Source organism: Aspergillus caelatus (genome assembly GCF_009193585.1).
Source record: "Aspergillus caelatus strain CBS 763.97 unplaced genomic scaffold BDV27scaffold_215, whole genome shotgun sequence".
Classification (NCBI taxonomy): domain Eukaryota; kingdom Fungi; phylum Ascomycota; class Eurotiomycetes; order Eurotiales; family Aspergillaceae; genus Aspergillus; species Aspergillus caelatus.
The window spans coordinates 42,487-63,833 of NW_022475478.1; the positions used below are offsets into that span (position 1 = coordinate 42,487).

At 48.5% G+C, this 21,347-nt stretch overlaps 10 protein-coding genes across 10 annotated transcripts; 6 read left to right on the forward strand and 4 right to left on the reverse strand.

Moving 5' to 3' along the window:
* Nucleotides 1–99: 99 nt before the first annotated feature.
* On the reverse strand, nucleotides 100–2,316 carry BDV27DRAFT_148758 (copper amine oxidase; the record flags this gene model as incomplete). Its single annotated transcript, XM_032070958.1, has 4 exons — nucleotides 100–131; nucleotides 176–361; nucleotides 455–1,874; nucleotides 2,011–2,316. 4 exons carry the CDS (start codon nucleotides 2,314–2,316, stop codon nucleotides 100–102), a joined length of 1,944 nt encoding a protein of 647 aa, XP_031923461.1.
* Nucleotides 2,317–3,033: 717 nt separating this feature from the next.
* On the reverse strand, nucleotides 3,034–4,762 carry BDV27DRAFT_161732 (Zn(II)2Cys6 transcription factor; the record flags this gene model as incomplete). Its single annotated transcript, XM_032073267.1, has 2 exons — nucleotides 3,034–4,605; nucleotides 4,676–4,762. 2 exons carry the CDS (start codon nucleotides 4,760–4,762, stop codon nucleotides 3,034–3,036), a joined length of 1,659 nt encoding a protein of 552 aa, XP_031923462.1.
* A 236-nt stretch (nucleotides 4,763–4,998) lies between these two features.
* Nucleotides 4,999–6,501, forward strand: BDV27DRAFT_167881 (MATE family efflux transporter; the record flags this gene model as incomplete). The annotated part of the gene is made up of 2 exons (XM_032074624.1): nucleotides 4,999–5,536; nucleotides 5,594–6,501. 2 exons carry the CDS (start codon nucleotides 4,999–5,001, stop codon nucleotides 6,499–6,501), a joined length of 1,446 nt encoding a protein of 481 aa, XP_031923463.1.
* Nucleotides 6,502–7,316: 815 nt separating this feature from the next.
* Nucleotides 7,317–8,701, forward strand: BDV27DRAFT_161734 (agmatinase; the record flags this gene model as incomplete). Its single annotated transcript, XM_032073268.1, has 4 exons — nucleotides 7,317–7,714; nucleotides 7,770–7,969; nucleotides 8,031–8,408; nucleotides 8,466–8,701. 4 exons carry the CDS (start codon nucleotides 7,317–7,319, stop codon nucleotides 8,699–8,701), a joined length of 1,212 nt encoding a protein of 403 aa, XP_031923464.1.
* Nucleotides 8,702–9,633: 932 nt separating this feature from the next.
* BDV27DRAFT_161735 (uncharacterized protein) lies at nucleotides 9,634–9,983 on the forward strand (the record flags this gene model as incomplete). The annotated part of the gene is made up of 2 exons (XM_032073269.1): nucleotides 9,634–9,843; nucleotides 9,903–9,983. 2 exons carry the CDS (start codon nucleotides 9,634–9,636, stop codon nucleotides 9,981–9,983), a joined length of 291 nt encoding a protein of 96 aa, XP_031923465.1.
* A 256-nt stretch (nucleotides 9,984–10,239) lies between these two features.
* Nucleotides 10,240–11,751, reverse strand: BDV27DRAFT_148761 (putative MFS monocarboxylate transporter; the record flags this gene model as incomplete). The annotated part of the gene is made up of 5 exons (XM_032070959.1): nucleotides 10,240–10,393; nucleotides 10,451–10,548; nucleotides 10,607–11,371; nucleotides 11,423–11,639; nucleotides 11,699–11,751. The coding sequence occupies 5 exons, from the start codon at nucleotides 11,749–11,751 to the stop codon at nucleotides 10,240–10,242; spliced, it is 1,287 nt and encodes a 428-aa protein (XP_031923466.1).
* Nucleotides 11,752–12,278: 527 nt separating this feature from the next.
* On the forward strand, nucleotides 12,279–14,456 carry BDV27DRAFT_161737 (Zn(II)2Cys6 transcription factor; the record flags this gene model as incomplete). The annotated part of the gene is made up of 2 exons (XM_032073270.1): nucleotides 12,279–13,336; nucleotides 13,394–14,456. 2 exons carry the CDS (start codon nucleotides 12,279–12,281, stop codon nucleotides 14,454–14,456), a joined length of 2,121 nt encoding a protein of 706 aa, XP_031923467.1.
* A 405-nt stretch (nucleotides 14,457–14,861) lies between these two features.
* BDV27DRAFT_161738 (DUF427 domain-containing protein) lies at nucleotides 14,862–15,387 on the reverse strand (the record flags this gene model as incomplete). The annotated part of the gene is made up of 4 exons (XM_032073271.1): nucleotides 14,862–14,893; nucleotides 14,992–15,072; nucleotides 15,144–15,246; nucleotides 15,307–15,387. The coding sequence occupies 4 exons, from the start codon at nucleotides 15,385–15,387 to the stop codon at nucleotides 14,862–14,864; spliced, it is 297 nt and encodes a 98-aa protein (XP_031923468.1).
* A 1,430-nt stretch (nucleotides 15,388–16,817) lies between these two features.
* On the forward strand, nucleotides 16,818–18,224 carry BDV27DRAFT_167884 (HET domain-containing protein; the record flags this gene model as incomplete). The annotated part of the gene is made up of 1 exon (XM_032074625.1): nucleotides 16,818–18,224. The coding sequence occupies one exon, from the start codon at nucleotides 16,818–16,820 to the stop codon at nucleotides 18,222–18,224; it is 1,407 nt and encodes a 468-aa protein (XP_031923469.1).
* A 958-nt stretch (nucleotides 18,225–19,182) lies between these two features.
* Nucleotides 19,183–20,691, forward strand: BDV27DRAFT_167886 (DUF821 domain protein; the record flags this gene model as incomplete). The annotated part of the gene is made up of 2 exons (XM_032074626.1): nucleotides 19,183–20,137; nucleotides 20,204–20,691. The coding sequence occupies 2 exons, from the start codon at nucleotides 19,183–19,185 to the stop codon at nucleotides 20,617–20,619; spliced, it is 1,371 nt and encodes a 456-aa protein (XP_031923470.1). The 3' UTR covers nucleotides 20,620–20,691.
* Nucleotides 20,692–21,347: the final 656 nt, after the last annotated feature.

Genomic DNA, 21,347 nt, shown 5'->3' on the forward strand with positions numbered 1-21,347 from the left:
TCAAGATTTTATGCAATGTCCCAGGAGAAGGACCCCTTTATTTTTATTTTTATTTATTTAATATATAAATATATATATATATATATATTACATTTTCATTCATTGGTCTACCTGCCACAGAATAGCTTTCCCTAGATTATCCTAAAGAGTTTTGCATTCCCTGATACAGAGTTACCCGAACAACAAACGGACTTAAAAGGTTCTTCATGCAAGACAGACTTGTTGAATGCCTGGGTAGAAGGGGGACCATCAAGTGCCAGATTCTTGGCAAAGAAATGATCGGGCTTAAGGACAACATTGATCTTCTCGTGGGGCATAACGGGGAAATCCTCCGGTCGTGGATTATGAGTTAGCCCAAAAGCTAGGAAACGAAACAAACGCATGATTAGTTCAGCCATAAAGACGAAAGGGCACTTGAGAAAAAAAAAACGGGGTAGGGCATGGGAAGGCATACCGTGCCACACTACAACATCTTCATTTTCAATGGGGTCCTTCCTCCCCACCCATGCGTCAATGCCCTCGGAATATTCATTTTGGGAGGATGTACTCTGGTTCGTAAATTCGCCGGCCGCATACAGCTCGCCACCTTTGTACTTGCTGACCCAAATCGGTTGGGTCGCGAAGCCAGCTCGCTGGTAACCAAACGTGCTGGGGTGCGCCAAAGGCATCTGGCTGGGCACGGTGTGGATTTTGTATGCGACGAGCTTCTTGGTGAGGGGGTTGATCACATTCGCGTTGCACATCTTGAACACTCGATGCCGATCCACGCTAGTTTGTGCGCTCCCGGATGTTTTCATAATGATTTTCTCGGTGATATAGCCCACACCGTAGGGGTTGTACTCACTGATCGGCATTGGAACACTGTCTTCGTAGAACACGGTGTTCTTAAACCCATCGATAGCCGGGTCAATCCGCAAAGACCAGAGATGCTGGTGGTATGGGGCTGCCACCCCTGGACCCACTGTTGTCGACCAAGGAAGTGTCCCTTCAGTGTCATCGTCAAAGGGAGTCGTGGAGAGGATGCCCGTGGCACGGACTTCAAGTTCGATGTTCGCGGCTTGATCGAAGATAAAGGCAAAAATATACTCATAGTTGGCAAAGGTACAAATCATCTGGACGACAAGCTGGCGGTTACGGACGACCGTAGCCGTGTTTGTGCGGTAGTTAACATGCTTGTGCTGGAGACCCTGGTCGACCTCATGGAGACAGATAACTGAATCCAAGCGCTTCGGCTCACCCGATGAGTTGACTGTGTGCCCGTCAAAATAGTGAATGTGTCCTAAGCAATCGCACCCTAAGGATAATTGGTTGGCCGTGATGCCAAAACCGACATCTCCTATGTCAAAAGCCTGTTTGCGATGATAAGGCGCGCGAGGGTCTCCGTAAGGCACTGTCATTTCTGATAAAGAAAGGCAGTAGAAAGTATTTCGGCCATCATATGTCACATTGTAGATCACCAAGCCCTCTCGGCTGTTGAAGCCTACGCGGAAGCGCCATTTCTGCCAACTGACCACATTGCCCTCGGTGGAGAAGGAAGCGCCCTGAGGCTGCTGTACGATGTAGGGCTTCAGATCCTGTCGCATCGGCTCATCCAGCAACTCATGTGCGTACTGAACGGTCTTCACAGGCTTCCATGGTTGCGTTTCTCTTACTGTATGATCCAGACCTGTTGGCAAGTAATCGACCCGGACGAGCTCATGAGTTATGCCAAAGACAGGCGAGAACCGACATGGCACGGAGTAATGGTGGTTTTCTGGGTGGTTGATCTCGACCACGTAAAGATAGCATTGGAAGAGTCGGCGATTCTCATTGGCCGTGTCAGTACCGTACATCCAAGGCTCCGTACAGACCACGACTCCAGGTGGCAGCTGCATCTTCGCAATCTTTTGGATAACCACTGTTGTTGGCAAATCTTTTCTATCTCTTCCATCTCATCCAGGTCGACCGGGCCCTGCATGCAACAATGGATTAGTCGATAATCATTCCGGCCCATGTCCAAGGAAACCCTACCTGTACATGCTTAGGTAGCTCCTTTGCATAGATAACGGCTTTGGAAGTTAAGTCGAACAAGGCCTTGTAGAAAGCACGGTTATCAAGGCGATGGAAAATGGCGTAGGCGAGACGAGAGGGCTTGGGTGGAAGTGGCTGCCCTAAGCGCTCCGCCTCGATGTAGGGTATCACCTCTTTTTTCATGGGCTCCTGGATGTCGTTGCGCTTGTATCGCAATTTCACTCCAGAGAAGCTCTTCTCGAGGATGCGGACCACCAGCCGGATCTCGTCTGCCGTGATGGGGTCAAAAGGATGCAGGGATGCCATGGTTCAGACGTCGGGGGAAGCAGCAACTAGGAAAGGCTCGGCTTGTTTTTGAGCTTCGATGCATGGGTGAGGGATCTCAAAGGCGTATTAAGCTGGTACTTATACAGGTAAAAAAAAAAAAAAAAAGAAAAATCTGTCCAGTCCAGCTTGACAGAAGAAACAGCGTAGCCTCCGTATCGAGAATTGGTCCGATGATTCTCACAGTGCCGCAACCTCTACCGGTTGCATCCCTCCCAGGCTCGCCCCCCACACAAACTATCGCCGAGTCTGACTTTCCCTCCTAAAGCCATATCGCCGCAATCTTGCTGTCGCGGGCATTTGGGATCCGTTCTTCCATACCTATTGATACGAGAAAGGGTGAACGCAGAGGGAATCGCCCCTGATATGGCCTTGTATGGGCCCGGTCTTTCTCCACAGCCATCTGATCTAAAGAATCCTGTCTCTCTATCCAAGGTGCATGACCAGAGCACCCTGCCCAGATTCTTGGAGAAGTCTACGCCCAGAATTTAAATGGGACTGTAAGCTTATATAAATAGCTGTAGTGGAAACGCAATTTAGGGTTCTACGAGGGTCGTTTATCGTTAGGACATGATATTGTTGGACATACTGGCCCGCATATTACAAAAGCATTACCAAAAGATTGATGAATCCTCAAAAAAGTACACACACTGAGGCACTCTTCGATACTATCGGGTCTTAGTCATGTAAGAGGAACACTTAAGGGAGGGGGCGATGCGTACCTTGGCTGTGCTCACCATTTTTGTGGCCCAGCCACCTTTGCTCGATAATTTCTATCAAATGACCAACGTTGGAGAAACAACATCCACTCCTCAAGACCTCAAGACGCCGGAGAATAAAGCTTTGATACACTGGCCGCGTGGTATGAACCCCAGCCCAGAATAGCGGGAAAAGCATCAGCTTGGCAACTGGTGATTTCTCTGGGACTGCAGCGCAAGAATCAAGGATCTGAGCCACAGTTGATTGCATGAGTTTCGACTGAGGATTCTCCTGTTTGAACTCGAGGAGGCGAAGTAAGGCAGTATGAACCAAGGCTTCATTATAGTGATCGAAATGAGATGGAAGCTCTCTGCCGTCCTGTTTGTAGGCTTTCAACTTTCGTAGGATCAGCTGCATGCGAATTTCCATATCCGTGATATCTGTCTTGTTCGTATCCCCCGTAGAGGGATACCTTTGAAAACGGATTATGCGGCCCAGGCGATACAGGAGATCGCCCACCGCCTGTGAAATGCCTAGAAAGGAATCCACATCGTGGAAGATGGCCTCGGGATTGAGTGAACTGTGACCCTGTTGGGCAGCGATACTGAAGTAATTAGGAGCATCTATCGAGTAGCCCGTTTCATCCAGCATAGCCACAATGTGGATGTAGCCCAGCCAGCGTACTAAAAACAGAAACGATTCATCGATAGCGACACTGGCTGCGAAGCCTTTCCGAGCTACTTCCATGGCTTGTTGCAGACAGGCCCAGAGTTTGGGGATATTGCCTTGGGCAATGTAGGCTGAGCATAAGGTGATTAAGGTGGTCAAGGTGGTGATGCAATGCGCCGAGCTCTGCGGCGGCGGCTGCAAGTGCCGGGACATAGCCTCGCCTATATGCGCCACAGCCTCTTGCTCCATGGCAATAGCGACGGCAGCTATTACAGTAGAATCGATGTGTGACGATATATCAGTGGTCCAGTTGGTTTTGACCGCATGGGACAGGAAGATAATGGCCGAGAACAACGAGGGGGTGCCAGCCACTCGTGAGGCGAAATATTGAGTCAGCTTATTATCACTTCCCTCTTCCTCGAGACTGACCCCGGGCGCAATCGACTGCACGAAGGCCTGCCACAAGTATGAGGTCGGCCAGGGTGCTATTGCGGGAGCTGGAATGAGATAAGGGTCGTCGAGCTCCGCGGGTAGGTCCCCAATCGCAGGCAGCGCGGCCGAGGCACTCGGCGACAGTGCGGAATTGGAAACGGGATCCAGGTCGGGCGGCAAGTCCTCGTCGATGGCTGGAAAGGGAGGGACATTAATTTCTACCAGGTCAAAATTGGTGAAGGGGAGGGGAGTAATAGAGGCGCCACAGGGGGGTGACGAGGGTGTCTGTGTAGCCGTCTGCTCTACTGGCGAGGATACAGACCCTTCGGTTCGAGCCGCGCGATAAGAATGCCGCAGTCGCTGTCCGGTAGAATCGATACTTTCTACTCGCCATCGAGCCGTGGCGGAGGGAATGCACGCGATGTTATGCTTGCGACATCGGGAACAGGAGAGGGACGTTGCCCGGTCGCACTATATCAGCCAGAGCGTTAGGCCGGGCAGAGGGGATCGTAGGGGCTTCCTAGCTGCAGAGTGAACTGACCTTGCGCTTGGCAGTTTTGCAATTGGCACAGGGGGCGCGATTTCTGTCTGGGAAATTAAGTCTGGGAACCGACATCACGTCTTCCATAATTGTCAATTTTGGGGGGATGTTTGGAGAACAGCAGCGGATACATGCCTTGGAGTGGCAACCGCCGGGAAGTTCAATTTTACATCGGTGGCGCGCGGAAACCGGAGCTGCGGTTATCAACCCTAAAGAGGAAGCCCGGGCCGCCGTCAGCTTAGGGTCTACAGCATATACAAACAAGCCCGTGCAGAACTCCTCTGGTCAATTCCAATCTCCCTCATCTCGTCACTCTCTCCACTATGCACCTCGCCTCTGACGAACACTCACCTCTGCTCGCGGCGGGGCTCTCCCGGTCCAGAAACCTAGAATGCATTCCAGCCTTTGCCAATGAGGCTTTCCTTCTGCTTCACCATTCCCTCCCCGTGATCATGTCCTATGCGCTACAAAACAGTTTGCAGACCTTTTCGATACTGGTGGTTGGTCGTTCGTCTCCGGAAAACCTCGCGGCCGCTGCATTTGCCTATATGTTCGCCACTTGTACCGCCTGGTTGATTGCGCTGGGAGGAACCACTGCCCTCGATACGCTTGCGTCCTCGGCTTTTACGGGGAGTACGAATAGGTATCAACTTGGCATTTACCTGCAGCGAGCCTTCCTTGTGCTTGGGCTGTTGTACCTTCCAGTGACTCTGCTTTGGAGCCTTTCAGAACACCTTTTTCTTACGCTGCGACAAGACCCAGCGCTGGCCAAAGATGCAGCTCAGTTTCTGACCTACCTAATTCCGGGGGGTCTGGGGTACATATATTTTGAGGCCCTGAAAAAGTATTTGCAGGCGCAAGGTATATCTCTTGTAACCCTTGCCCATTATCGAAGCGCGGCTAAAAAGTGAAGCTTAGGCATCAATTCCCCCAGCACATACGTGCTACTGATTGTGGCCCCGATTAACATTGGCCTAAACCACCTTTTCTGTAATTTGTGGGGACATGGTCTGCTGGGTGCCCCGCTGGCAACGGGATTATCCTACTGGCTCTCCTTCTTCCTTCTCGGTCTGTATACCATTTTCGTCGCAGGCTACCAGTGCTGGGGTGGTCTGTCACGAGAGGCTTTCCACAATACCGGAATCTTTACTCGCCTAGCGCTGCTGGGGATTCTTCATGTTGGGGCGGAATGGGCGGCATTCGAGATCGTTGCGATTGCCGCCGGATGGTTGGGTACTATTCCCATGGCGGCACAGAGTATTATTATGACCTCCGATCAAATTCTCAACACAGTGCCTTTTGGGATCGGTGTCGCGGCCTCCAATCGAGTGGGAAACCTTCTCGGCGCCCGGGACTCCAAGGGTGCCGCTCTGACAGGCCATGTGGCCGCCTGGCTGAGTGTCTCCGTGGGAGCTGTTATCCTAATTATTTTGATGCTCACGCGGTACCAATTTGGCGAGATTTTCAACGACGATGCCGCAGTGGTGCAGTTGGTTGGTGACGTGATGCCGTATGTAGCAGCTTTCCAGGTTGCGGATGGACTAAATAGCAGCTGTGGGGGGTGTCTCCGAGGAATCGGAAAACAACATCTTGGCGCGGCTATCAATATCTTTACTTACTACGCGGCAGCTCTGCCGTTGGGGATCTGGCTTGCTACACGAGGCTACGGCTTGGCTGGTCTTTGGATCGGTCAATGTCTGGCTCTGTACACCGTCGGCCTTCTGGAATATGTGATTGTCGCCTGGACCAATTGGGACCAAGAGGTCTTGCATGCATTTGCAAGGATGGATAAGGGTAACGACGATCCGCATGACGCACAGCCTTAGCTGCATATATAGTAGCATGGAGTTTGACCAAGCGAATATGTATAGACTTCAGCTTACAATAGGAGTGCTGCATTTTTCTAGGGAAATATCCACAACTAGTTCTAGTTTGTAGGGGCTGGATGTCTTGAAATCGGGAATCCAGCAGGCAACAAAAAAGGATTTCACTGCTATGAAAACCTAATTCTGCATGGGAGCCCATTAGAAGATATGGAAAACTAAGCGATTGTTAGAGAGCTGTACTGCACGGAAAGACAACTCTAAGGTCGATTCAGATGACACATCTTGTAGGCAAATTCAATTTTGCTTGTAGTAATACAATGGTACAAGGTTATCTGCTCCAAACTGACAGCTTTTTACAAAAAGGATGATCCAAACCGTATTTTAACGGCTCCATGGTAAGGCTGCAGATATATTCATTGAATGTCAACCATAAGATCGCATAGGGCGACAGGTCAACTTTTGTAATTGTCTCAGAGAATCCGTATCAAGCACCAGCAGTTTTCGAAAGCAGCCACTTTCACCTGCAACAAAGCTACGAGCCATGTGATCCGGGTGTGAGTCGGGACCTATCGATATGATCTTCATAGTCTCGGTGTACTGCGGTTCCATTACCCTTTCTAGTTAAGATAGCCGCAAACGTCGATGGCGCCTACTGGCGCTTCACCCGAAAACGCTCCAAGACAGAGAGCAAGGATTTTTGAAGCTACAGGCTTAGCTGCCTTCTGCAATAAATTGGTCCCCAGATCCGCTCTCGAGCCTCTACAAAACAGTTCTCAAAGTCCAAGCAGCCTCAGATACCGAGTTGATGAGAAACGATGAGTCCTGGGGGAGTCGCCATCGCCTGGCCAGCATTGTTGCCACTGACGGCCGCCCTTGTAGTTCCGTATGAAGTGGCTCAGCAACCATTAATTGGCTCCTCATCATCGTCGTTCATTGAGAGCAGCATATTTGGGAAGGCTCGCCATATGAGGCTGCTGGGAGCCCAAGATCAGTTTCACATGGAGAATGATTTCAGCACGCCATACAGCGGGATTGCAACATTTGCACACCTCAACTGGACCAACTGTTTTGACCCCTCGGCTGATGAATCTTTTGACATCGGGATTGTTGGGGCTCCCTTTGATCTGGGTGTGACCTATCGACCGGGAGAACGGTTCGGACCGTCGGCGGTTCGATCTGGATCGCAGAGACTGGAACCTGGCTTCGCATACAGGTATGGCCCCGATGAGGGGGGTTTGGTTTGACACGCGGAAGTAACAGCCACACAGTATGGATCATGGCGTTAATCCGTTCCTCAATTGGGCTGCGGTGGTGGACTGTGGAGATATCTCCAACACGCCCTTCGACAAGCTCGAGGCCATCCAACAACTGGAGGCAGGCTGGAAATCGATCGGATCCAGAAAACCTCGAAACTCGCAAAAGGCAGATCATGTCAGATTACTCTCCTTTGGCGGAGACCACACAATCAGTACATTGCGCTCGATGCATCCCATTATGATTTCTCCACAGCTGCTAACCGGAAGTCACAGCCCTGCCCGCACTTCGGGCATTGAATCCAATCTGGGGTAAAGTCGCTATTCTACATTTTGACTCCCATTTAGACACATGGGACCCAAGACAGCTGGGTGGAGGCTTGACCAAATACTCGGAGGTGACGCATGGGAGCATGCTTCATATTGCTCACGAAGAGGGCCTGCTGCTCGAACAGGGTAACATGCACCTAGGATCCAGGTCTATGCTGATGGATCAGAACTATGATCTCAACAACGATGCCCGGTGTGGTTTTACACACATACGTGCCCGACTGATTGATGAGCTTGGCATTGAGGGGATTGTGAGTCGAATTGTGGAAACCGTTGGCGACAACTTGGTCTATGTAAGCATCGACATTGATGCACTCGACCCTGGTAAGTGAAAAATTGGGGATGAATCCCTGAGCGGTTGACTGATTCTCTCGTTCCCAGCATTTGCTCCTGGCACTGGAACCATCGAACCAGGCGGCTGGACCACCCGCGAACTTCTGCAGATTCTGAGCGGGCTGTCGAAAGCCAACCTACCAATTGTCGGAGCAGATATTGTCGAGTTTGCGCCGGTCTATGATAACAAAGCGGAAACGACTGCGCTCACAGTCACTCAGCTTGCCTATGAGCTTCTACAGTGGATGATACGAGTGCCGGTGAAAATTCCCCGTGTTGAATAATGAGTGAATGCTCATACCAGTACCGGTAAAGGGGAGAGGAAAGTGTGTATATCAAGGCTGTCATCTATGCGGGGTATCAGGTCTACTGTATTATTCTTTAGTTATAATACCTCGGTGGCTATAATCTATATGTTTATTTAGAACCCGATCAACTCTATACTCTGAATAACATGGCCGGGAATCCTCCGGAAAAACTTCACTTTTTCCATACTGTTATCTCCCCGGGTATTTCTGAGAAAATTTTCTAACCATTTTGTGGCAATCCACCAATACCGGACTGAATTTATAGTGCACGGGCCTTGTAGAAACACCCGGAGCTAAAGAAGGAGGTTTCCAAATACCCGATGAAAGCGGAGCGGAAATCTAACGTATCAGGGCAAATCAAGATGGTTATAATTACCAATATAGAAGATAGACGCTAGTGAACAAAACGCGGGGTTTGATCAGCATGGAGTGCTACTGCTTCTGTAGATAGTCCTAAGTATAGCAGAACCAAGCAAGTAAGCTGGGACATGACAACATGATCTCGTGACCTCTCATCCTAGCTCACGACTTCACGACTTCAGCTTCACACCATGCTGAACAATTATAATTGATTCAGAGAGTCACCATCAACCTAATTTACTCTTATAACCATGCCATCCTTCCTCGATCTACCTGTCGAAATCCGTCGTATGATATATCCATATTGCATGGACCCAAACGAATACAAAAGAGGTTACGATACAATAGAGCGCCATATTAAGACTTTAGCAGAAGAGCGTATTAGCGAGGGTACGGCGTCCGACCCCGACTGCCTCAAGCCCCGCATATACATCACTCGCACCACACCCGCCGTCCTCCTACTCAACAAGTAGATCACAGCAGAGGCCCTAGATATACTATACAAAATACCCCTCGAGCTGTGCGGCACCCCAGGTACCCATTTTACAATGCGACAGATGGATATCGCAGAGTTCATCAGTGAGCAGCTACTGCAACGGATTCAATACGCGACTCTTCGGCTGAACCGACCACATAAGAGTTTCGTGCTAACACTACTGGATATCTGGGGCGCCGACAACCGTCTGAAGAGGGTTGATGTGTATTTTCCGAAGGGGATAGATAGGACAACTCGCCGTTGGGCAATTTCTGAGAATAGAGTAAGTTATTTTGGTTCATAATTACAGATGTTGGACATAGTTTCTGAGAGACTTGATAGCTTCGGACATTCTCGCTCGTAGCTCCGGTGTATTTTCATGAAGTCGATATGCCATCGGAGGGAATATTGGCGTTTATTTGAAGTGTCTTGGGTTCTGGAAAAGTTATTTAGTATAGTTCTTTTACGGATGGTTTGATATTTCAGGATGATCTCTTTAACCTAGTCTTTCCGACGGACTTCTTCTCCCTCAAGTCCATGAATGCATCAATAGAGTGGAATGAGCCATATATTATACGATCTATGGTCGCCAATTTGCCATGGTCAAATAAGGTTTATCAATCACGCACAGGGCACCTTTAAAGAAGGTTAGAAACCCACAGCTCCCACAATAAGTTCTCTACACAACAGCCAACAGCTCTCTACTCTGTACGAATCGTGCCGCCACCAATAGAACACTACCTACCAAGAGACTCACGCCCGAGTAGATCGACAGTGCCAGATATCCGTATTTACCCGCCAATTCACCACTGATAGGGATTCCAGCCATAGCCCTGTCCATACTGTTAGCTGTGGTGCTTGCAGTAACTCGAAGCATGTCTAAGTCTTACGAGAAAGATGTGGCTGCCATGACAGTGCCCATGGTTAAACCGATTGTTTGTGGCGTGGAAACATGTGCTGCGCAGGCTTGCTGGAGAGAAAGGATAGCCTGCGTCAATAATTGTTAGTCTGGTCATATATAACTTTGTGCGACTGTAAAAGCCTACTCCTGATGCGAATCCATATGCGAGAGAAAACATAACTAAACCAGCCACGGATGTAGCTTTTGTCCAGCAGAGAGCAATAATACCAGAGAAGAAGGTAAAGATGATACAGCAGTTGAACTTTCCATACCGGTCCGCGACAATACCAGGAAGCACACGACCGAAGAACGAAGCACCGTTAACAATTGAGATGGTATAAAACGCCAGGTCGGTTGAGAACCCTTGCGCGACTGCGTAGGAGGTTGTAAAGAAAAACGGAGAAAACATCCCGAAATAGATGATGAAAAATGCGAGGCAGGATAGCTGAAGACTGGGCTTTTTGAGAACGGAAAAGTCCGCTTTAGGGACGGATGGTTTTGTCTCGGTTATTGTGGCCTCTTCATCGTCAGACATAGGTTGTTGAGTTGGAGAAGGGCTTCTCTTAGGTGGCCGACAGCAAATGCAGGAGACAGAGAGTAGGGGGATCATGATGAATGCAACAATTCGCATCGTCCATCCGTATCCAATGTTTGGTTTCTGAAGCAATTCGTTGATCGCAATAGGCCACATCACGCCTCCGAGAGAAGAGCCGCCGAGCACTATACCCAGCGCTGCACCACGCTTCACCTTGATGTGCTGTCCTACAAGAGCGAGCATAGGGCACGTTAGCAGCGCGAGTGAAATTCCGAGAAGGATCCCTTGCGCTAGAATGAACTGGTAGAACTCCTTGCAGAGCGAGACCATCATGAGTGAAAACACGGTGCCTAGCGAGCCCACGCAGAGCATCAACTGTGTCACATATTAGTTATTGCGTTTTAGCTATCAGGAAAATTGACTGACAGTAGGTCCAAACATATCAAGCAGTTGGCCAGAGAATACTGAGATGAAGAAAATGCAGAAGATACTGATTGCGCCTAGCCATGCAATCGTTGATTCGGACTTATCGGCGAGCTGCTCCTTTCCATAGTATTCTTGAAACACCCCGAACGAGTTCATGAATCCCACTGTACAAAATAGACCGGTAAAGGAGCCCAAAATTGTTAAACATGCCTGCGGTCTGTGAAGCTCAGTTAGCTATTGCACAAGATATCGACAACATTCTGCGACAAGACATACGTATACTCGCTGGGAGGTTTCTGGCTCGGTGGTGTCGAGTTTCCTTTGGCCATTGTACCAAATTGATAGAGTTGAAGGTGTTACGTTCTCTTAGGGCACGTTATCCGTGAATTTGAGAAAGTGGCAGGGGTGTTCTGTCACAATTCGCTCCACAGAACGGTATGTATATTATACCAGGTAGCCATCAGAAGTAGAGCCGTGTCAAGCCACTCGGAGCATCCGTGGGGGTACATAATAATAAAAAACAAAAAAAGACCAGGTAGTTAGAATTTTGACCCAAAAAGCCTTCCTGTCTCCATCGTTGTGACCGGGCGGAGTATCCACGGAAGCTCCGGGAGGGCTCAGAAGCGGTAAAGCTGTTGATAATGGCGAATAAAATCATTCTGAAGTCCTGGACAAAGATCGGAAGAATCCCTCGCTTGCTACCTTCTGTGAAACTATCTACCTTTGCCTATCTCTACGCAATATTGTTGTTTCTTTCGGTTGCTGTCGTGATAACATAGCTATGATGCACGTGATCCCCCCGCCCGGTAATTGGCCGAAATCCAACGACTCACGACATCTGTCAACATCTCCCGAGATGAAACGTAGAATTGGACCAGAACTGCACCAAAAGCCTCGAAAACGTGTCACAAGACAGGATCCGGTATCTTGTGAATCATGCAGGCGCAAAAAGCTGAAATGTAACCGGCAACAGCCATGCAGTAGTTGCGTCACTCGGAGACTGCCATGCAGCTATGCTATTGCGCCGGCCGCGGCGGACACACATAATGTAGGATCGGAAGATGGAAGCCGAAGGGAGGCAACTGTCCTTGGCCAGGGAAACACACCCGAGCTTCAGGAGATGCGAAGTGCGGATACACACCCTGCTACGAACCCTCAGCCATCGTACCGCAGCCGAGAATCATTGATGACAGCGGACTGGCTGGAGAACATTCATATGGGTCAACGAGTGCCAACAGCCACACCAAAGTTGCTGAGAGATGAACTCGATGAGCTGCGGAATAAGGATGATTTTGCTCCTCCGGGAACGCTGCTCCCGGTTTCCTGCCGAAGTTGGAACGCCTCTCGGGAGGATCCTGCGGCAGTCAATTTGCTATCGTTTCTCCCCCATAAGCACGAGGCTATGGCACTGTTTCGATACTATACTAACTGTATTGACTACCTCTATCATATCATATTTCCTAGGCGCGTGGAGGATCAGATAGATGGTATCTACCGAGCCATTGAAAGAGGCCAACCGCCTAATTTGAATCACTTAGCCCTCTTTTTCAGTATTGCCGCCAGTTCGTTGTTTTTGCAACTATCCGTGGAGTCTTCTATTCATGCAGAGCTTTGCAGTCGCGAGTTTTCGTTTTTGACCGGCGCCGCCCTGATTCAAAGCAACTACCCAGTCAATCCCACGGTCGAGGGCTTACAAGCAGCAATGGTCATCATGCACCATGCATCCAATATAAGCTGCCATGCATCAGTCAGTGGTCTTTTCGTTCATGGCGCAGTTATTAGCCAAGCAAAGAATCTCAAGCTGCATTGCATCGATTCACCGCGATTACGAGAGGAAAGGGAGGCTAATTCATTTGATGTGGTGGAGCTAGAGACAAAGAGGCGGCTTTGGTGGGATATCGCATCATACGACTGGTAGGGTCTTATTCCTTTGGTGTTATGTCTGGCTTTCCCTAATTGTAATATTTTCAGGTTTCTCGGGTTCCTAAGCGGTCCTCAAGAGTGGACCTATCTGATTAACCCAGAGCACATGAGGGTAGACCGACCACTCAATCTTGATGATGACGAGTTTGAGGGATATGGTGGATTGTCGCGACCGAGCTCGATACCAACGGACATGTCTTTCTCTCTCGAGCGACTTAAGCTTGGTATCGTGTGCCGTGAAGTCATTGACGCTACGTCCCATGAGCACCTATATGGAATAGAAGTCAGCTACCCGAAGATTCTTGAACTTGACCGAAAGTTTCACCAAGCCCTTGCTGAGATACCAGAATTCTTCCGCCTTGACCCAACGTCCAGGCGTCGATTCGCCTCCCTGTACCAGAGCCGACCAACAATTGCATGGCAAAGATGTCTCCTACAACAAGGCTACTTTTCACGCTTGTGCCGTCTGCATCGGCAATTTTTTATCCGCGGAGCTCGTGAGCCACTTTATTCCTATTCCCATATTGTATGCCTTCAATCAGCCCGAAAGGTACTGGAGATCAAAAAGATCATGGACGAAGACGAACCAAAGTTCACACCGCCAAGCTCAGTGGTCTGGTCCGTTATGCACCACGTATTCATGGCTGCTGTGATCTTGCTGCTGGATGTGTGCTTCAACTGGGACGATATTCTAGCTGAGAAGCGAAAGGAGGAAGTGCTTGATGCGTGTCGCATGCTAAGAAACGCTCAGCTATCGTCTTCACTAGTGAAAGAGGGTATCAATGCCATGATGGGTGTGCTACAAAAGCACTGGAAACATGGCAAGCTGGCTGCTTCTCCAAACCGCAATTCCTTTGCCAGTGTAAACCCGGCCGGTCAGGATGCGCCGAGGCAGCCCTTGCCTTCCACGTCTGCAGCCAGCTATACACCAGCAACCACGATCGAATTGGATCCACCGGGTGACTTACCTAATACTTTGGATGATACGGGCGAGAGGCAACTGGAAGATATATGGTCTGAGATGCTCGACAATAGTGCTAACCTCGACCTGGGAGATACTGATTGGACTGGGTTGTTGACCGAGTTGACTAATGCCACTATGTCTGGTTGATCGACAATACAAGGTCAAGAGATAGCTTCCACGCACTCACATTGACCTGATGATATGTACTCGGGAAATAAAAACTCGTATAACAACTCCCTGTTTGGAGACTGAATGGCTTTTCAGCGACAGGTGTGTTGACTCAGCCTCGGAGGGTATATGACATTGTGCGCACCCAGTCAACACAAGGTTCCTATATGACCGACCATATCCGCTTTATGACAGCACATGACATGAAATAAGAGCGTTTAGAGGATTGTTGATAATGTCATTCAGATTGGACTCTGTAGTTAATGATAGTAAAACGGTAGAGCTCGCCACATGTTGAGTACGGGTCTGTACCCTTTGTATTTGACTATATCCTACTTAACACACCAAAACAGTCACTGCTTCAGCCCATAGCCAAAATACAAATCATTCAACCTTAACATCGATCTTATTAGGATCTACTACGAATTAGCATCGAGGACAGAATAACCGGAAACATGAATCGTGTAGAAGAGAGAGAGAACCACAGAAGGAAGATCTTCGATGTCCAACTTACAAAAAGCTACGAAATCCTTAATATGCTTTGCCTTATCAAACGGCTCTGGATAATACCATGCCGCATTTGGAACGGTCTCATCTACCCGGCCAACATCAGCATGCTTCTGGTAATAGTACTCACATACCAAGCCAGACAATAGAAGATAATACCTCCAAGAACAATGGAAAAGTATTTTGCATCGCCCTTCCACCCACAATATGTCGTGTGATCCGACTTGGCGAAAAGAGACTCCCTTATCGCCGATGGGGGGAACTGTTGCATCGTTAATCAGATTGATATCCAACTGCGGGGCGAAGGAGGGGTTATGTGTACATAGATGTTTCCTTCGACTTCCTCCCAGGTAGAGGTTTCGGCCAGAATGGTGCCGTTCAGGATTGCCTTTGCAGTGGGCATTGTAGTAGTGAGTCTGTAAAACGATGGGACTTGGTCGATCGACAACTCCTGGTAGAGGAGGAGGGGATTGTTGCTTACTTGAGACGTTGTCTATCTTCCCCCGCATTAGTCAGACTCTGGTGTCTCGCCACTTCAGATGCCCTAATCTTTGAAAAAACATTACGTTGAACCATGATAATTCGAGAAAAGCTATAAGATATCTACCCTAGGTGAACGTTTTTATAAAACCTCCGATAAAAGTCATCTGAAGACCATAAAACCATTATGTTCATCAACATTACCGGGGAAGACATAATAGTAGCCATAACCAAGTTGACTGATCAGCAGGGTAAACTACAAGCTCCTCCGCACCCGGAGTTTTCCAGGGTTCAATCCATGTTGTTTATATAGATTGAGGTTTATAATTGGATGCATAGTATTTGATAAATCGACTGTTCAAGCCTAACTACCCCAGCCCGTTTGTCCATGGTGGGGCACCGAGGTTGACACCCAAGGTGAGCTAGATATGCACGCCAAGAACGCGGGTTGAATCGTGAAAGCCTTCTTTAAGTGTTGCTCACGTATTCAGAATACACTATCGTGTCGCTTGATCCAATGTGAGGTGCAGTGCCGGGTGTATTGACATCGCAATTATGGCTGAAGAATGCCAAGCCGAAAGCATCAACTGTAGCTTCTGCAAAGAGGTTGCTTGGAAGGGTTCTAATGGCAATCGAGAACAATTTATCCAAGACCTTTTTCATTCTCACTGCCTCACTTGTTCCATCCCAAGCAGCGGGGAAGACGCTTCACTATGCCCATTCTGCCGTCACTTAAGAGTCCAACACTTGATTGTCTGTCGGCGCTTAGACTTCAAGCAAACCGTGAAGGTCACAGTGTCGCTTCCCGACATCTTCGAAAGAAGCTCAAAGTGCTGTCTTTGCCGGTTATTTGTGCATACTGCGAACACATATAATGACCTGGCATTGTTAGATTCGGGTTGTTTGCGTCTCGGAACGCTGGACCTAGAGCTATGGAGTGGCATTTTTAGTTACACTTTTAATGGTAAGAATTGGCGGTACACGGCTAGCATTGCCATAGACAGCCAGCCTACTGAACGTAAAGGACATGGTATCCATAGTGCGAAGACCAAGGACATTACAGAGCCTTGCACATCTCCAACCGTGGGTGGATATGTGGATTGGAAGACGATTTGCACTTGGTGTGATTCCATAAATACGGGGTTGAGCAGAGAGCGTGTCCACCGACCACAGAGGATGAAAGTAATTGACGTCCACAAGAATCGTGTGATCAAAGCCCCCACAGACTCAGAGTATGCGGCACTCAGCTATGTCTACGGCAAAACTCAAAAGTTAGAATTATCATCATTACCCTATTTTGAGCGAAAGGAACTTCCCCTCACAATCCAAGATGCTCTTCATGCCTGCGATAAAATGGGGATGCAATATCTTTGGGTTGATCAGCTTTGCATCAATCAAAGTGATGAAAATGAAAAGTCGGATCAGATTAACCAAATGGATCGTATTTACGCATGGGCGCTATACACATTAGTTGCATTGGCAGGCAAGGATTCAAACTATGGGTTACCCGGAGTGACCAGACCTCGCTCCTGGGCGCATGGCATCTTGCAAATAGGTGATGTGACTCTAAATAACCGAGCACCAAGTCTAGCAACATGTATAGACTACAGTACGTGGTCCACGAGAGGATGGACCCTTCAAGAAGCTATGCTTTCTTCACGACTTCTTTATTTTACTGAATATGGCATTTACTATGTCTATCCAGATCCAGGAGTTAGATTCGAGTCCAAGGCGCCCTGTGAACCCGCCACTGGATATAATTTTCCAACGTTAGACAAGCATTGGACTGTAGTGGAACAGTACACCACTCGAAATTTGACCTTTCGCTCAGACGCTCTATATGCCATCTCTGCAGTCTTACGCACAATGCATGGAGATGAAGGCATCTATTATGGGTTACCGATTTCGCACATGGACCAAGCTGTTGTCTGGTTGCCCACAGGCAAAGGTACAAATGCCAAGAGAGACGGGTTTCCCTCTTGGTCATGGGTATCTCATGAAGGGCCTATAACGCATTCCATAGTTGTTTTAGCTGGGCTTGCAATCTGGATGACTCCCAAACATGGATCAAAAAGGGGCCTTAACATCTGTAAGCCCGGAGCTTACATACGGAAGTTCTTTTTTGGAAGATATAATGCGATTGGCATAGCAATGGCCTGGTTGAAAGGCTGCATATCAAGTGATTTCCCAGTTGACCCAACGCTCAGCACTTCGACTATTGATACTCTGACTGCTAGATGGCCTACGTATGACGCGTTCTGGGAGGATGCCTTTGGTGGATTCGCGAACGATAATATCGAACTCATGGATCATTGCGAACTGGTTCCTGGCCATATCCTAGTTTATGGCCAGATTGCACAGTTTTCATTGGATGGTTTCAAGTTTGGTGAAAAGGGCGACATGTTCATTGTCCGGTCACGGAAAGGAGTGCCTTCTGGTGCCCTGTGGATACCCACATATAACCAAAGAGCCTCTATGAATACAACTAGAGAATTCATCGCATTATCAGTGACAGATGGGGCTATTTTTGACGGTGCAACAGCTTTGGCTTTTGAGAAAAGATACAAAGAGAACCCTGACCTGGACTACGACGAGTTAATTTTCCGGTACAGGACTCAAGAAATTCTTCCTGTCTTAAATGTGATGATTATTGAAAGGAATCTGGACTCTAACATCGCTCGCCGTCTTGGGGTAGGAACGATATTTCTTAAGGAATGGGCGGACGCGAATCGAGAATTCAGAACTGTCGTTCTTGAATGAAAGATGTCGTCCTTCTTTTGTAGCTGACAGGCATATCTGCAAAGCCCTTGAAAATAAATATGCAGGACTCTACGTGATAGGGCTGTTAATGAGACATATGACGAGGTTGTAGAATGTTTTCCTGTCCGAAAAGAGAACAACACCCACATTTGCCAGGAGTAGGATTGTAGTTGGCCGCTCCGTACACCAGGTAATTGCTAAAAATGGGGCCAGGGCTGACATTCTTTAGACGTCCGCCGAATAAGGAAACCAACGTAGACAGGGTGCAGAGGGTGTGAGGTGTGTGGTAAGTACGTCGGTCACTTGTCTACTGCTATTTGCGTCTCGGGGAGTTGGGAAACAAGGCAAAGATAAACCATGCTGAAACTAAAGCGAACTAATATGCTCAGAGGTACTTAGACGTGCATCACATGTGTTATATATTCCATGGCAAGGAGTTCAGCTGAGCACGCCCTTTAGACAGTAAGAGCCCCATGCGGCGCAGTCACCGTGCATATTCTGGTAAGACATTTGACTAGGAAAAATAAGCTAATACCAAGATCTGTTAAGGGCAAGTCGATCCTTTCCCACGAAGGATCCTATAGTGGGTCCGTTCAGGGTCTAAAGGGCCCACAACAAAGAAAGCGAAGCCTTAGAGGTACGCGCCGCTTTCGTTGAATTTCTTAGATTGTAGATATCGCAATGGGCTGAAATTGTGACAAGGATGTTCAGCCAGTCATGCCCTACAGGGATTTTTGTTTAATTAGCGCTTTACATAGTGATACTACATTATACGACTTGGAGTTGGCCAACTATCGCAGGTGGGTAATCCTCCATTGCCACTAGCAGAGGTTTTCTCTTCCCCCCCCTCTACTAGCCACTGACTATTTACGGTCTGCTGGGGTCAACCTCTATCGCTCCCTGAAATATCTGCGTATACCCGACCCTTTCACTACGACACAACGAAAGGAATGCTGAGATGGGGCGGCTTATGAAGCCTAATGCCTTCCACATAGCGATTGTGGCATTGGCTGCGGTTCTTGGAGTCACTGTCTGGTCACTATGGCTAGGGGTTAACTCTGATAGAGACAACATCCACCCAATACTCAATCAACTAATCCCCGCTGGCCACTGTGCTTGCCAGACTTCCACTATCTTTAAGTGTGACAACTGTCTTCAATGTCCCGCCCATCTGCCACTCCAGGGCACTGTTTCCTCGTCCTCTGGACCTCTCACGCGGCCTTATATTGATCCGCTTGAGTATTCCTACAATGAAACTCACTGTACCACTTACTTCCCCGGTCTTTTTGAAGATCCCACCCGCGCCCAGTCATTTTGGACAGCCAGACATGGAATCAAGAGGGTTGACATCGACAATATCAAGATGGTAGATGGCATGGCCAGGGTGGCTGTCTACCAAGGACGGCTTTATGTTCTTAAAGCTCTGGCCAAGGGGGAGGATCACCGCCGTAAGATTCTGGGGATCTTGGCTTCAATTCATCGGGCCCTAATCTCGGCGCCACAGCTCGCTGCTATCCCAGACACGGAGATTATATTTTCTGTTGAAGACAAATTGGAGGACGTTGCTGGACCAGATCATCCCCTCTGGGTATTGGCACGAAAGGCTACGGAGGAGTCCGTTTGGCTTATGCCGGACTTTGGCTTCTGGTCTTGGGGCCACATCGATAATCGAATTGGGCCATATGACGAGGTAGTCAAATACGTGGAAGAGCATGAGCTCCCCTGGGACGAGAAAGAGGACAAGCTGGTCTGGCGTGGAAAGCTCAGTTTCGCTCCGAAGCTACGACGTACCCTACTCGAGGTTGCACGGAACTATGCCTGGGGAGATGTGAAGGAGATCGAGTGGAAGAGCAAAGCCAACTACCTTAGTATGGACAAACATTGCGATTACCGGTTCATCGCTCATGTGGAAGGTATGGGGTATCTCATTATTTGAGCATCGTCCTTATCGACGAAAAAGTCCAGCTAATGTCTTCTAGGTCGGTCCTACTCTGCATCTCTCAAATATCGCCAGGCCTGTCGATCCGTAGTAGTGATTCATAAACTACAATATATCCAACATCATCACTATCTTCTCGCCTCGTCCGGTCCACAGCAGAACTTCGTTCAGGTGGAGAGGGACTGGACGGATTTACCGCACAAGATCCAAGAGCTTCTCGATGACCCTATCAAGGCTCGCATGATCGCAGACAACAATGTGAATGTATTTCGCGAGCGATATTTGACTCCAGCTGCTGATGCATGCTACTGGAGGGCGTTGCTGCAGGGGTGGACCACTGCATCGCCTGAGGTCACCGAAACTATGAGTGACCCAACCAATGTTGCTAACAAAGGGATCCGGTACGAATCTTTTTTACTGCTCGATTCCAGCAGCATGATGCGCTTTAGGGCTTGAGATTAGAACCATCTATTTTATAACTTCCTTGAACGTCAATCGAGTCGGTTCACAAGCTGACCTTGTGAAAGCGGATCACTCCTGCCCTCCGCCTCTCCAATACGCCATATAACCCACTAGTTAGGGCAACCTAGTACATACGACCATAGGGTGTGTATAACAGGGCTTCAAATCCTCTTAGCCGTACTTAAGCCACATATTAAGGGCGGAAATGTTTTATTTTTGCTCTTTTTTGTCGCCGCTTTAAGGGTAATGCCTGGGTGAGTACTTGGGGGGTATAAGTAATTGGGGAATGCCTTTAAAGACAAGGGTGAGCGTCAAGGAAGTACTAGTGAGTAGGGTAACAAATATATGTGTAGACTTGCGAAATTAAACAGTATATTACAAGACTCTATTTCGTATAGATAGGCTATTATTATTATTATTATTATTTAATCAAGTTTAACGTCCATATGGAGCCAATCGGCTATGACAGACACATGCGTCTAGGCAGTGGTCTAGGCCACTGCCTCTAATTTGCCCCTAGAGGCTCTACCAGCCTCTTCTATCCTCTGTGTATTCGTTCTGGTCCTTTTCCTCGCCCGAACCGCCTATCTGCGCCAGAGCATTTGGGCTGTGCCCTCCTCGGTATTCATTGTCTATTGGGTATTACCTAGGCGTGTCTAGGCTACCCCTCCTACTATCCTTCTCCCCTACTCTCTGCTTCCTCTACTAGTCCTAGATCTCTT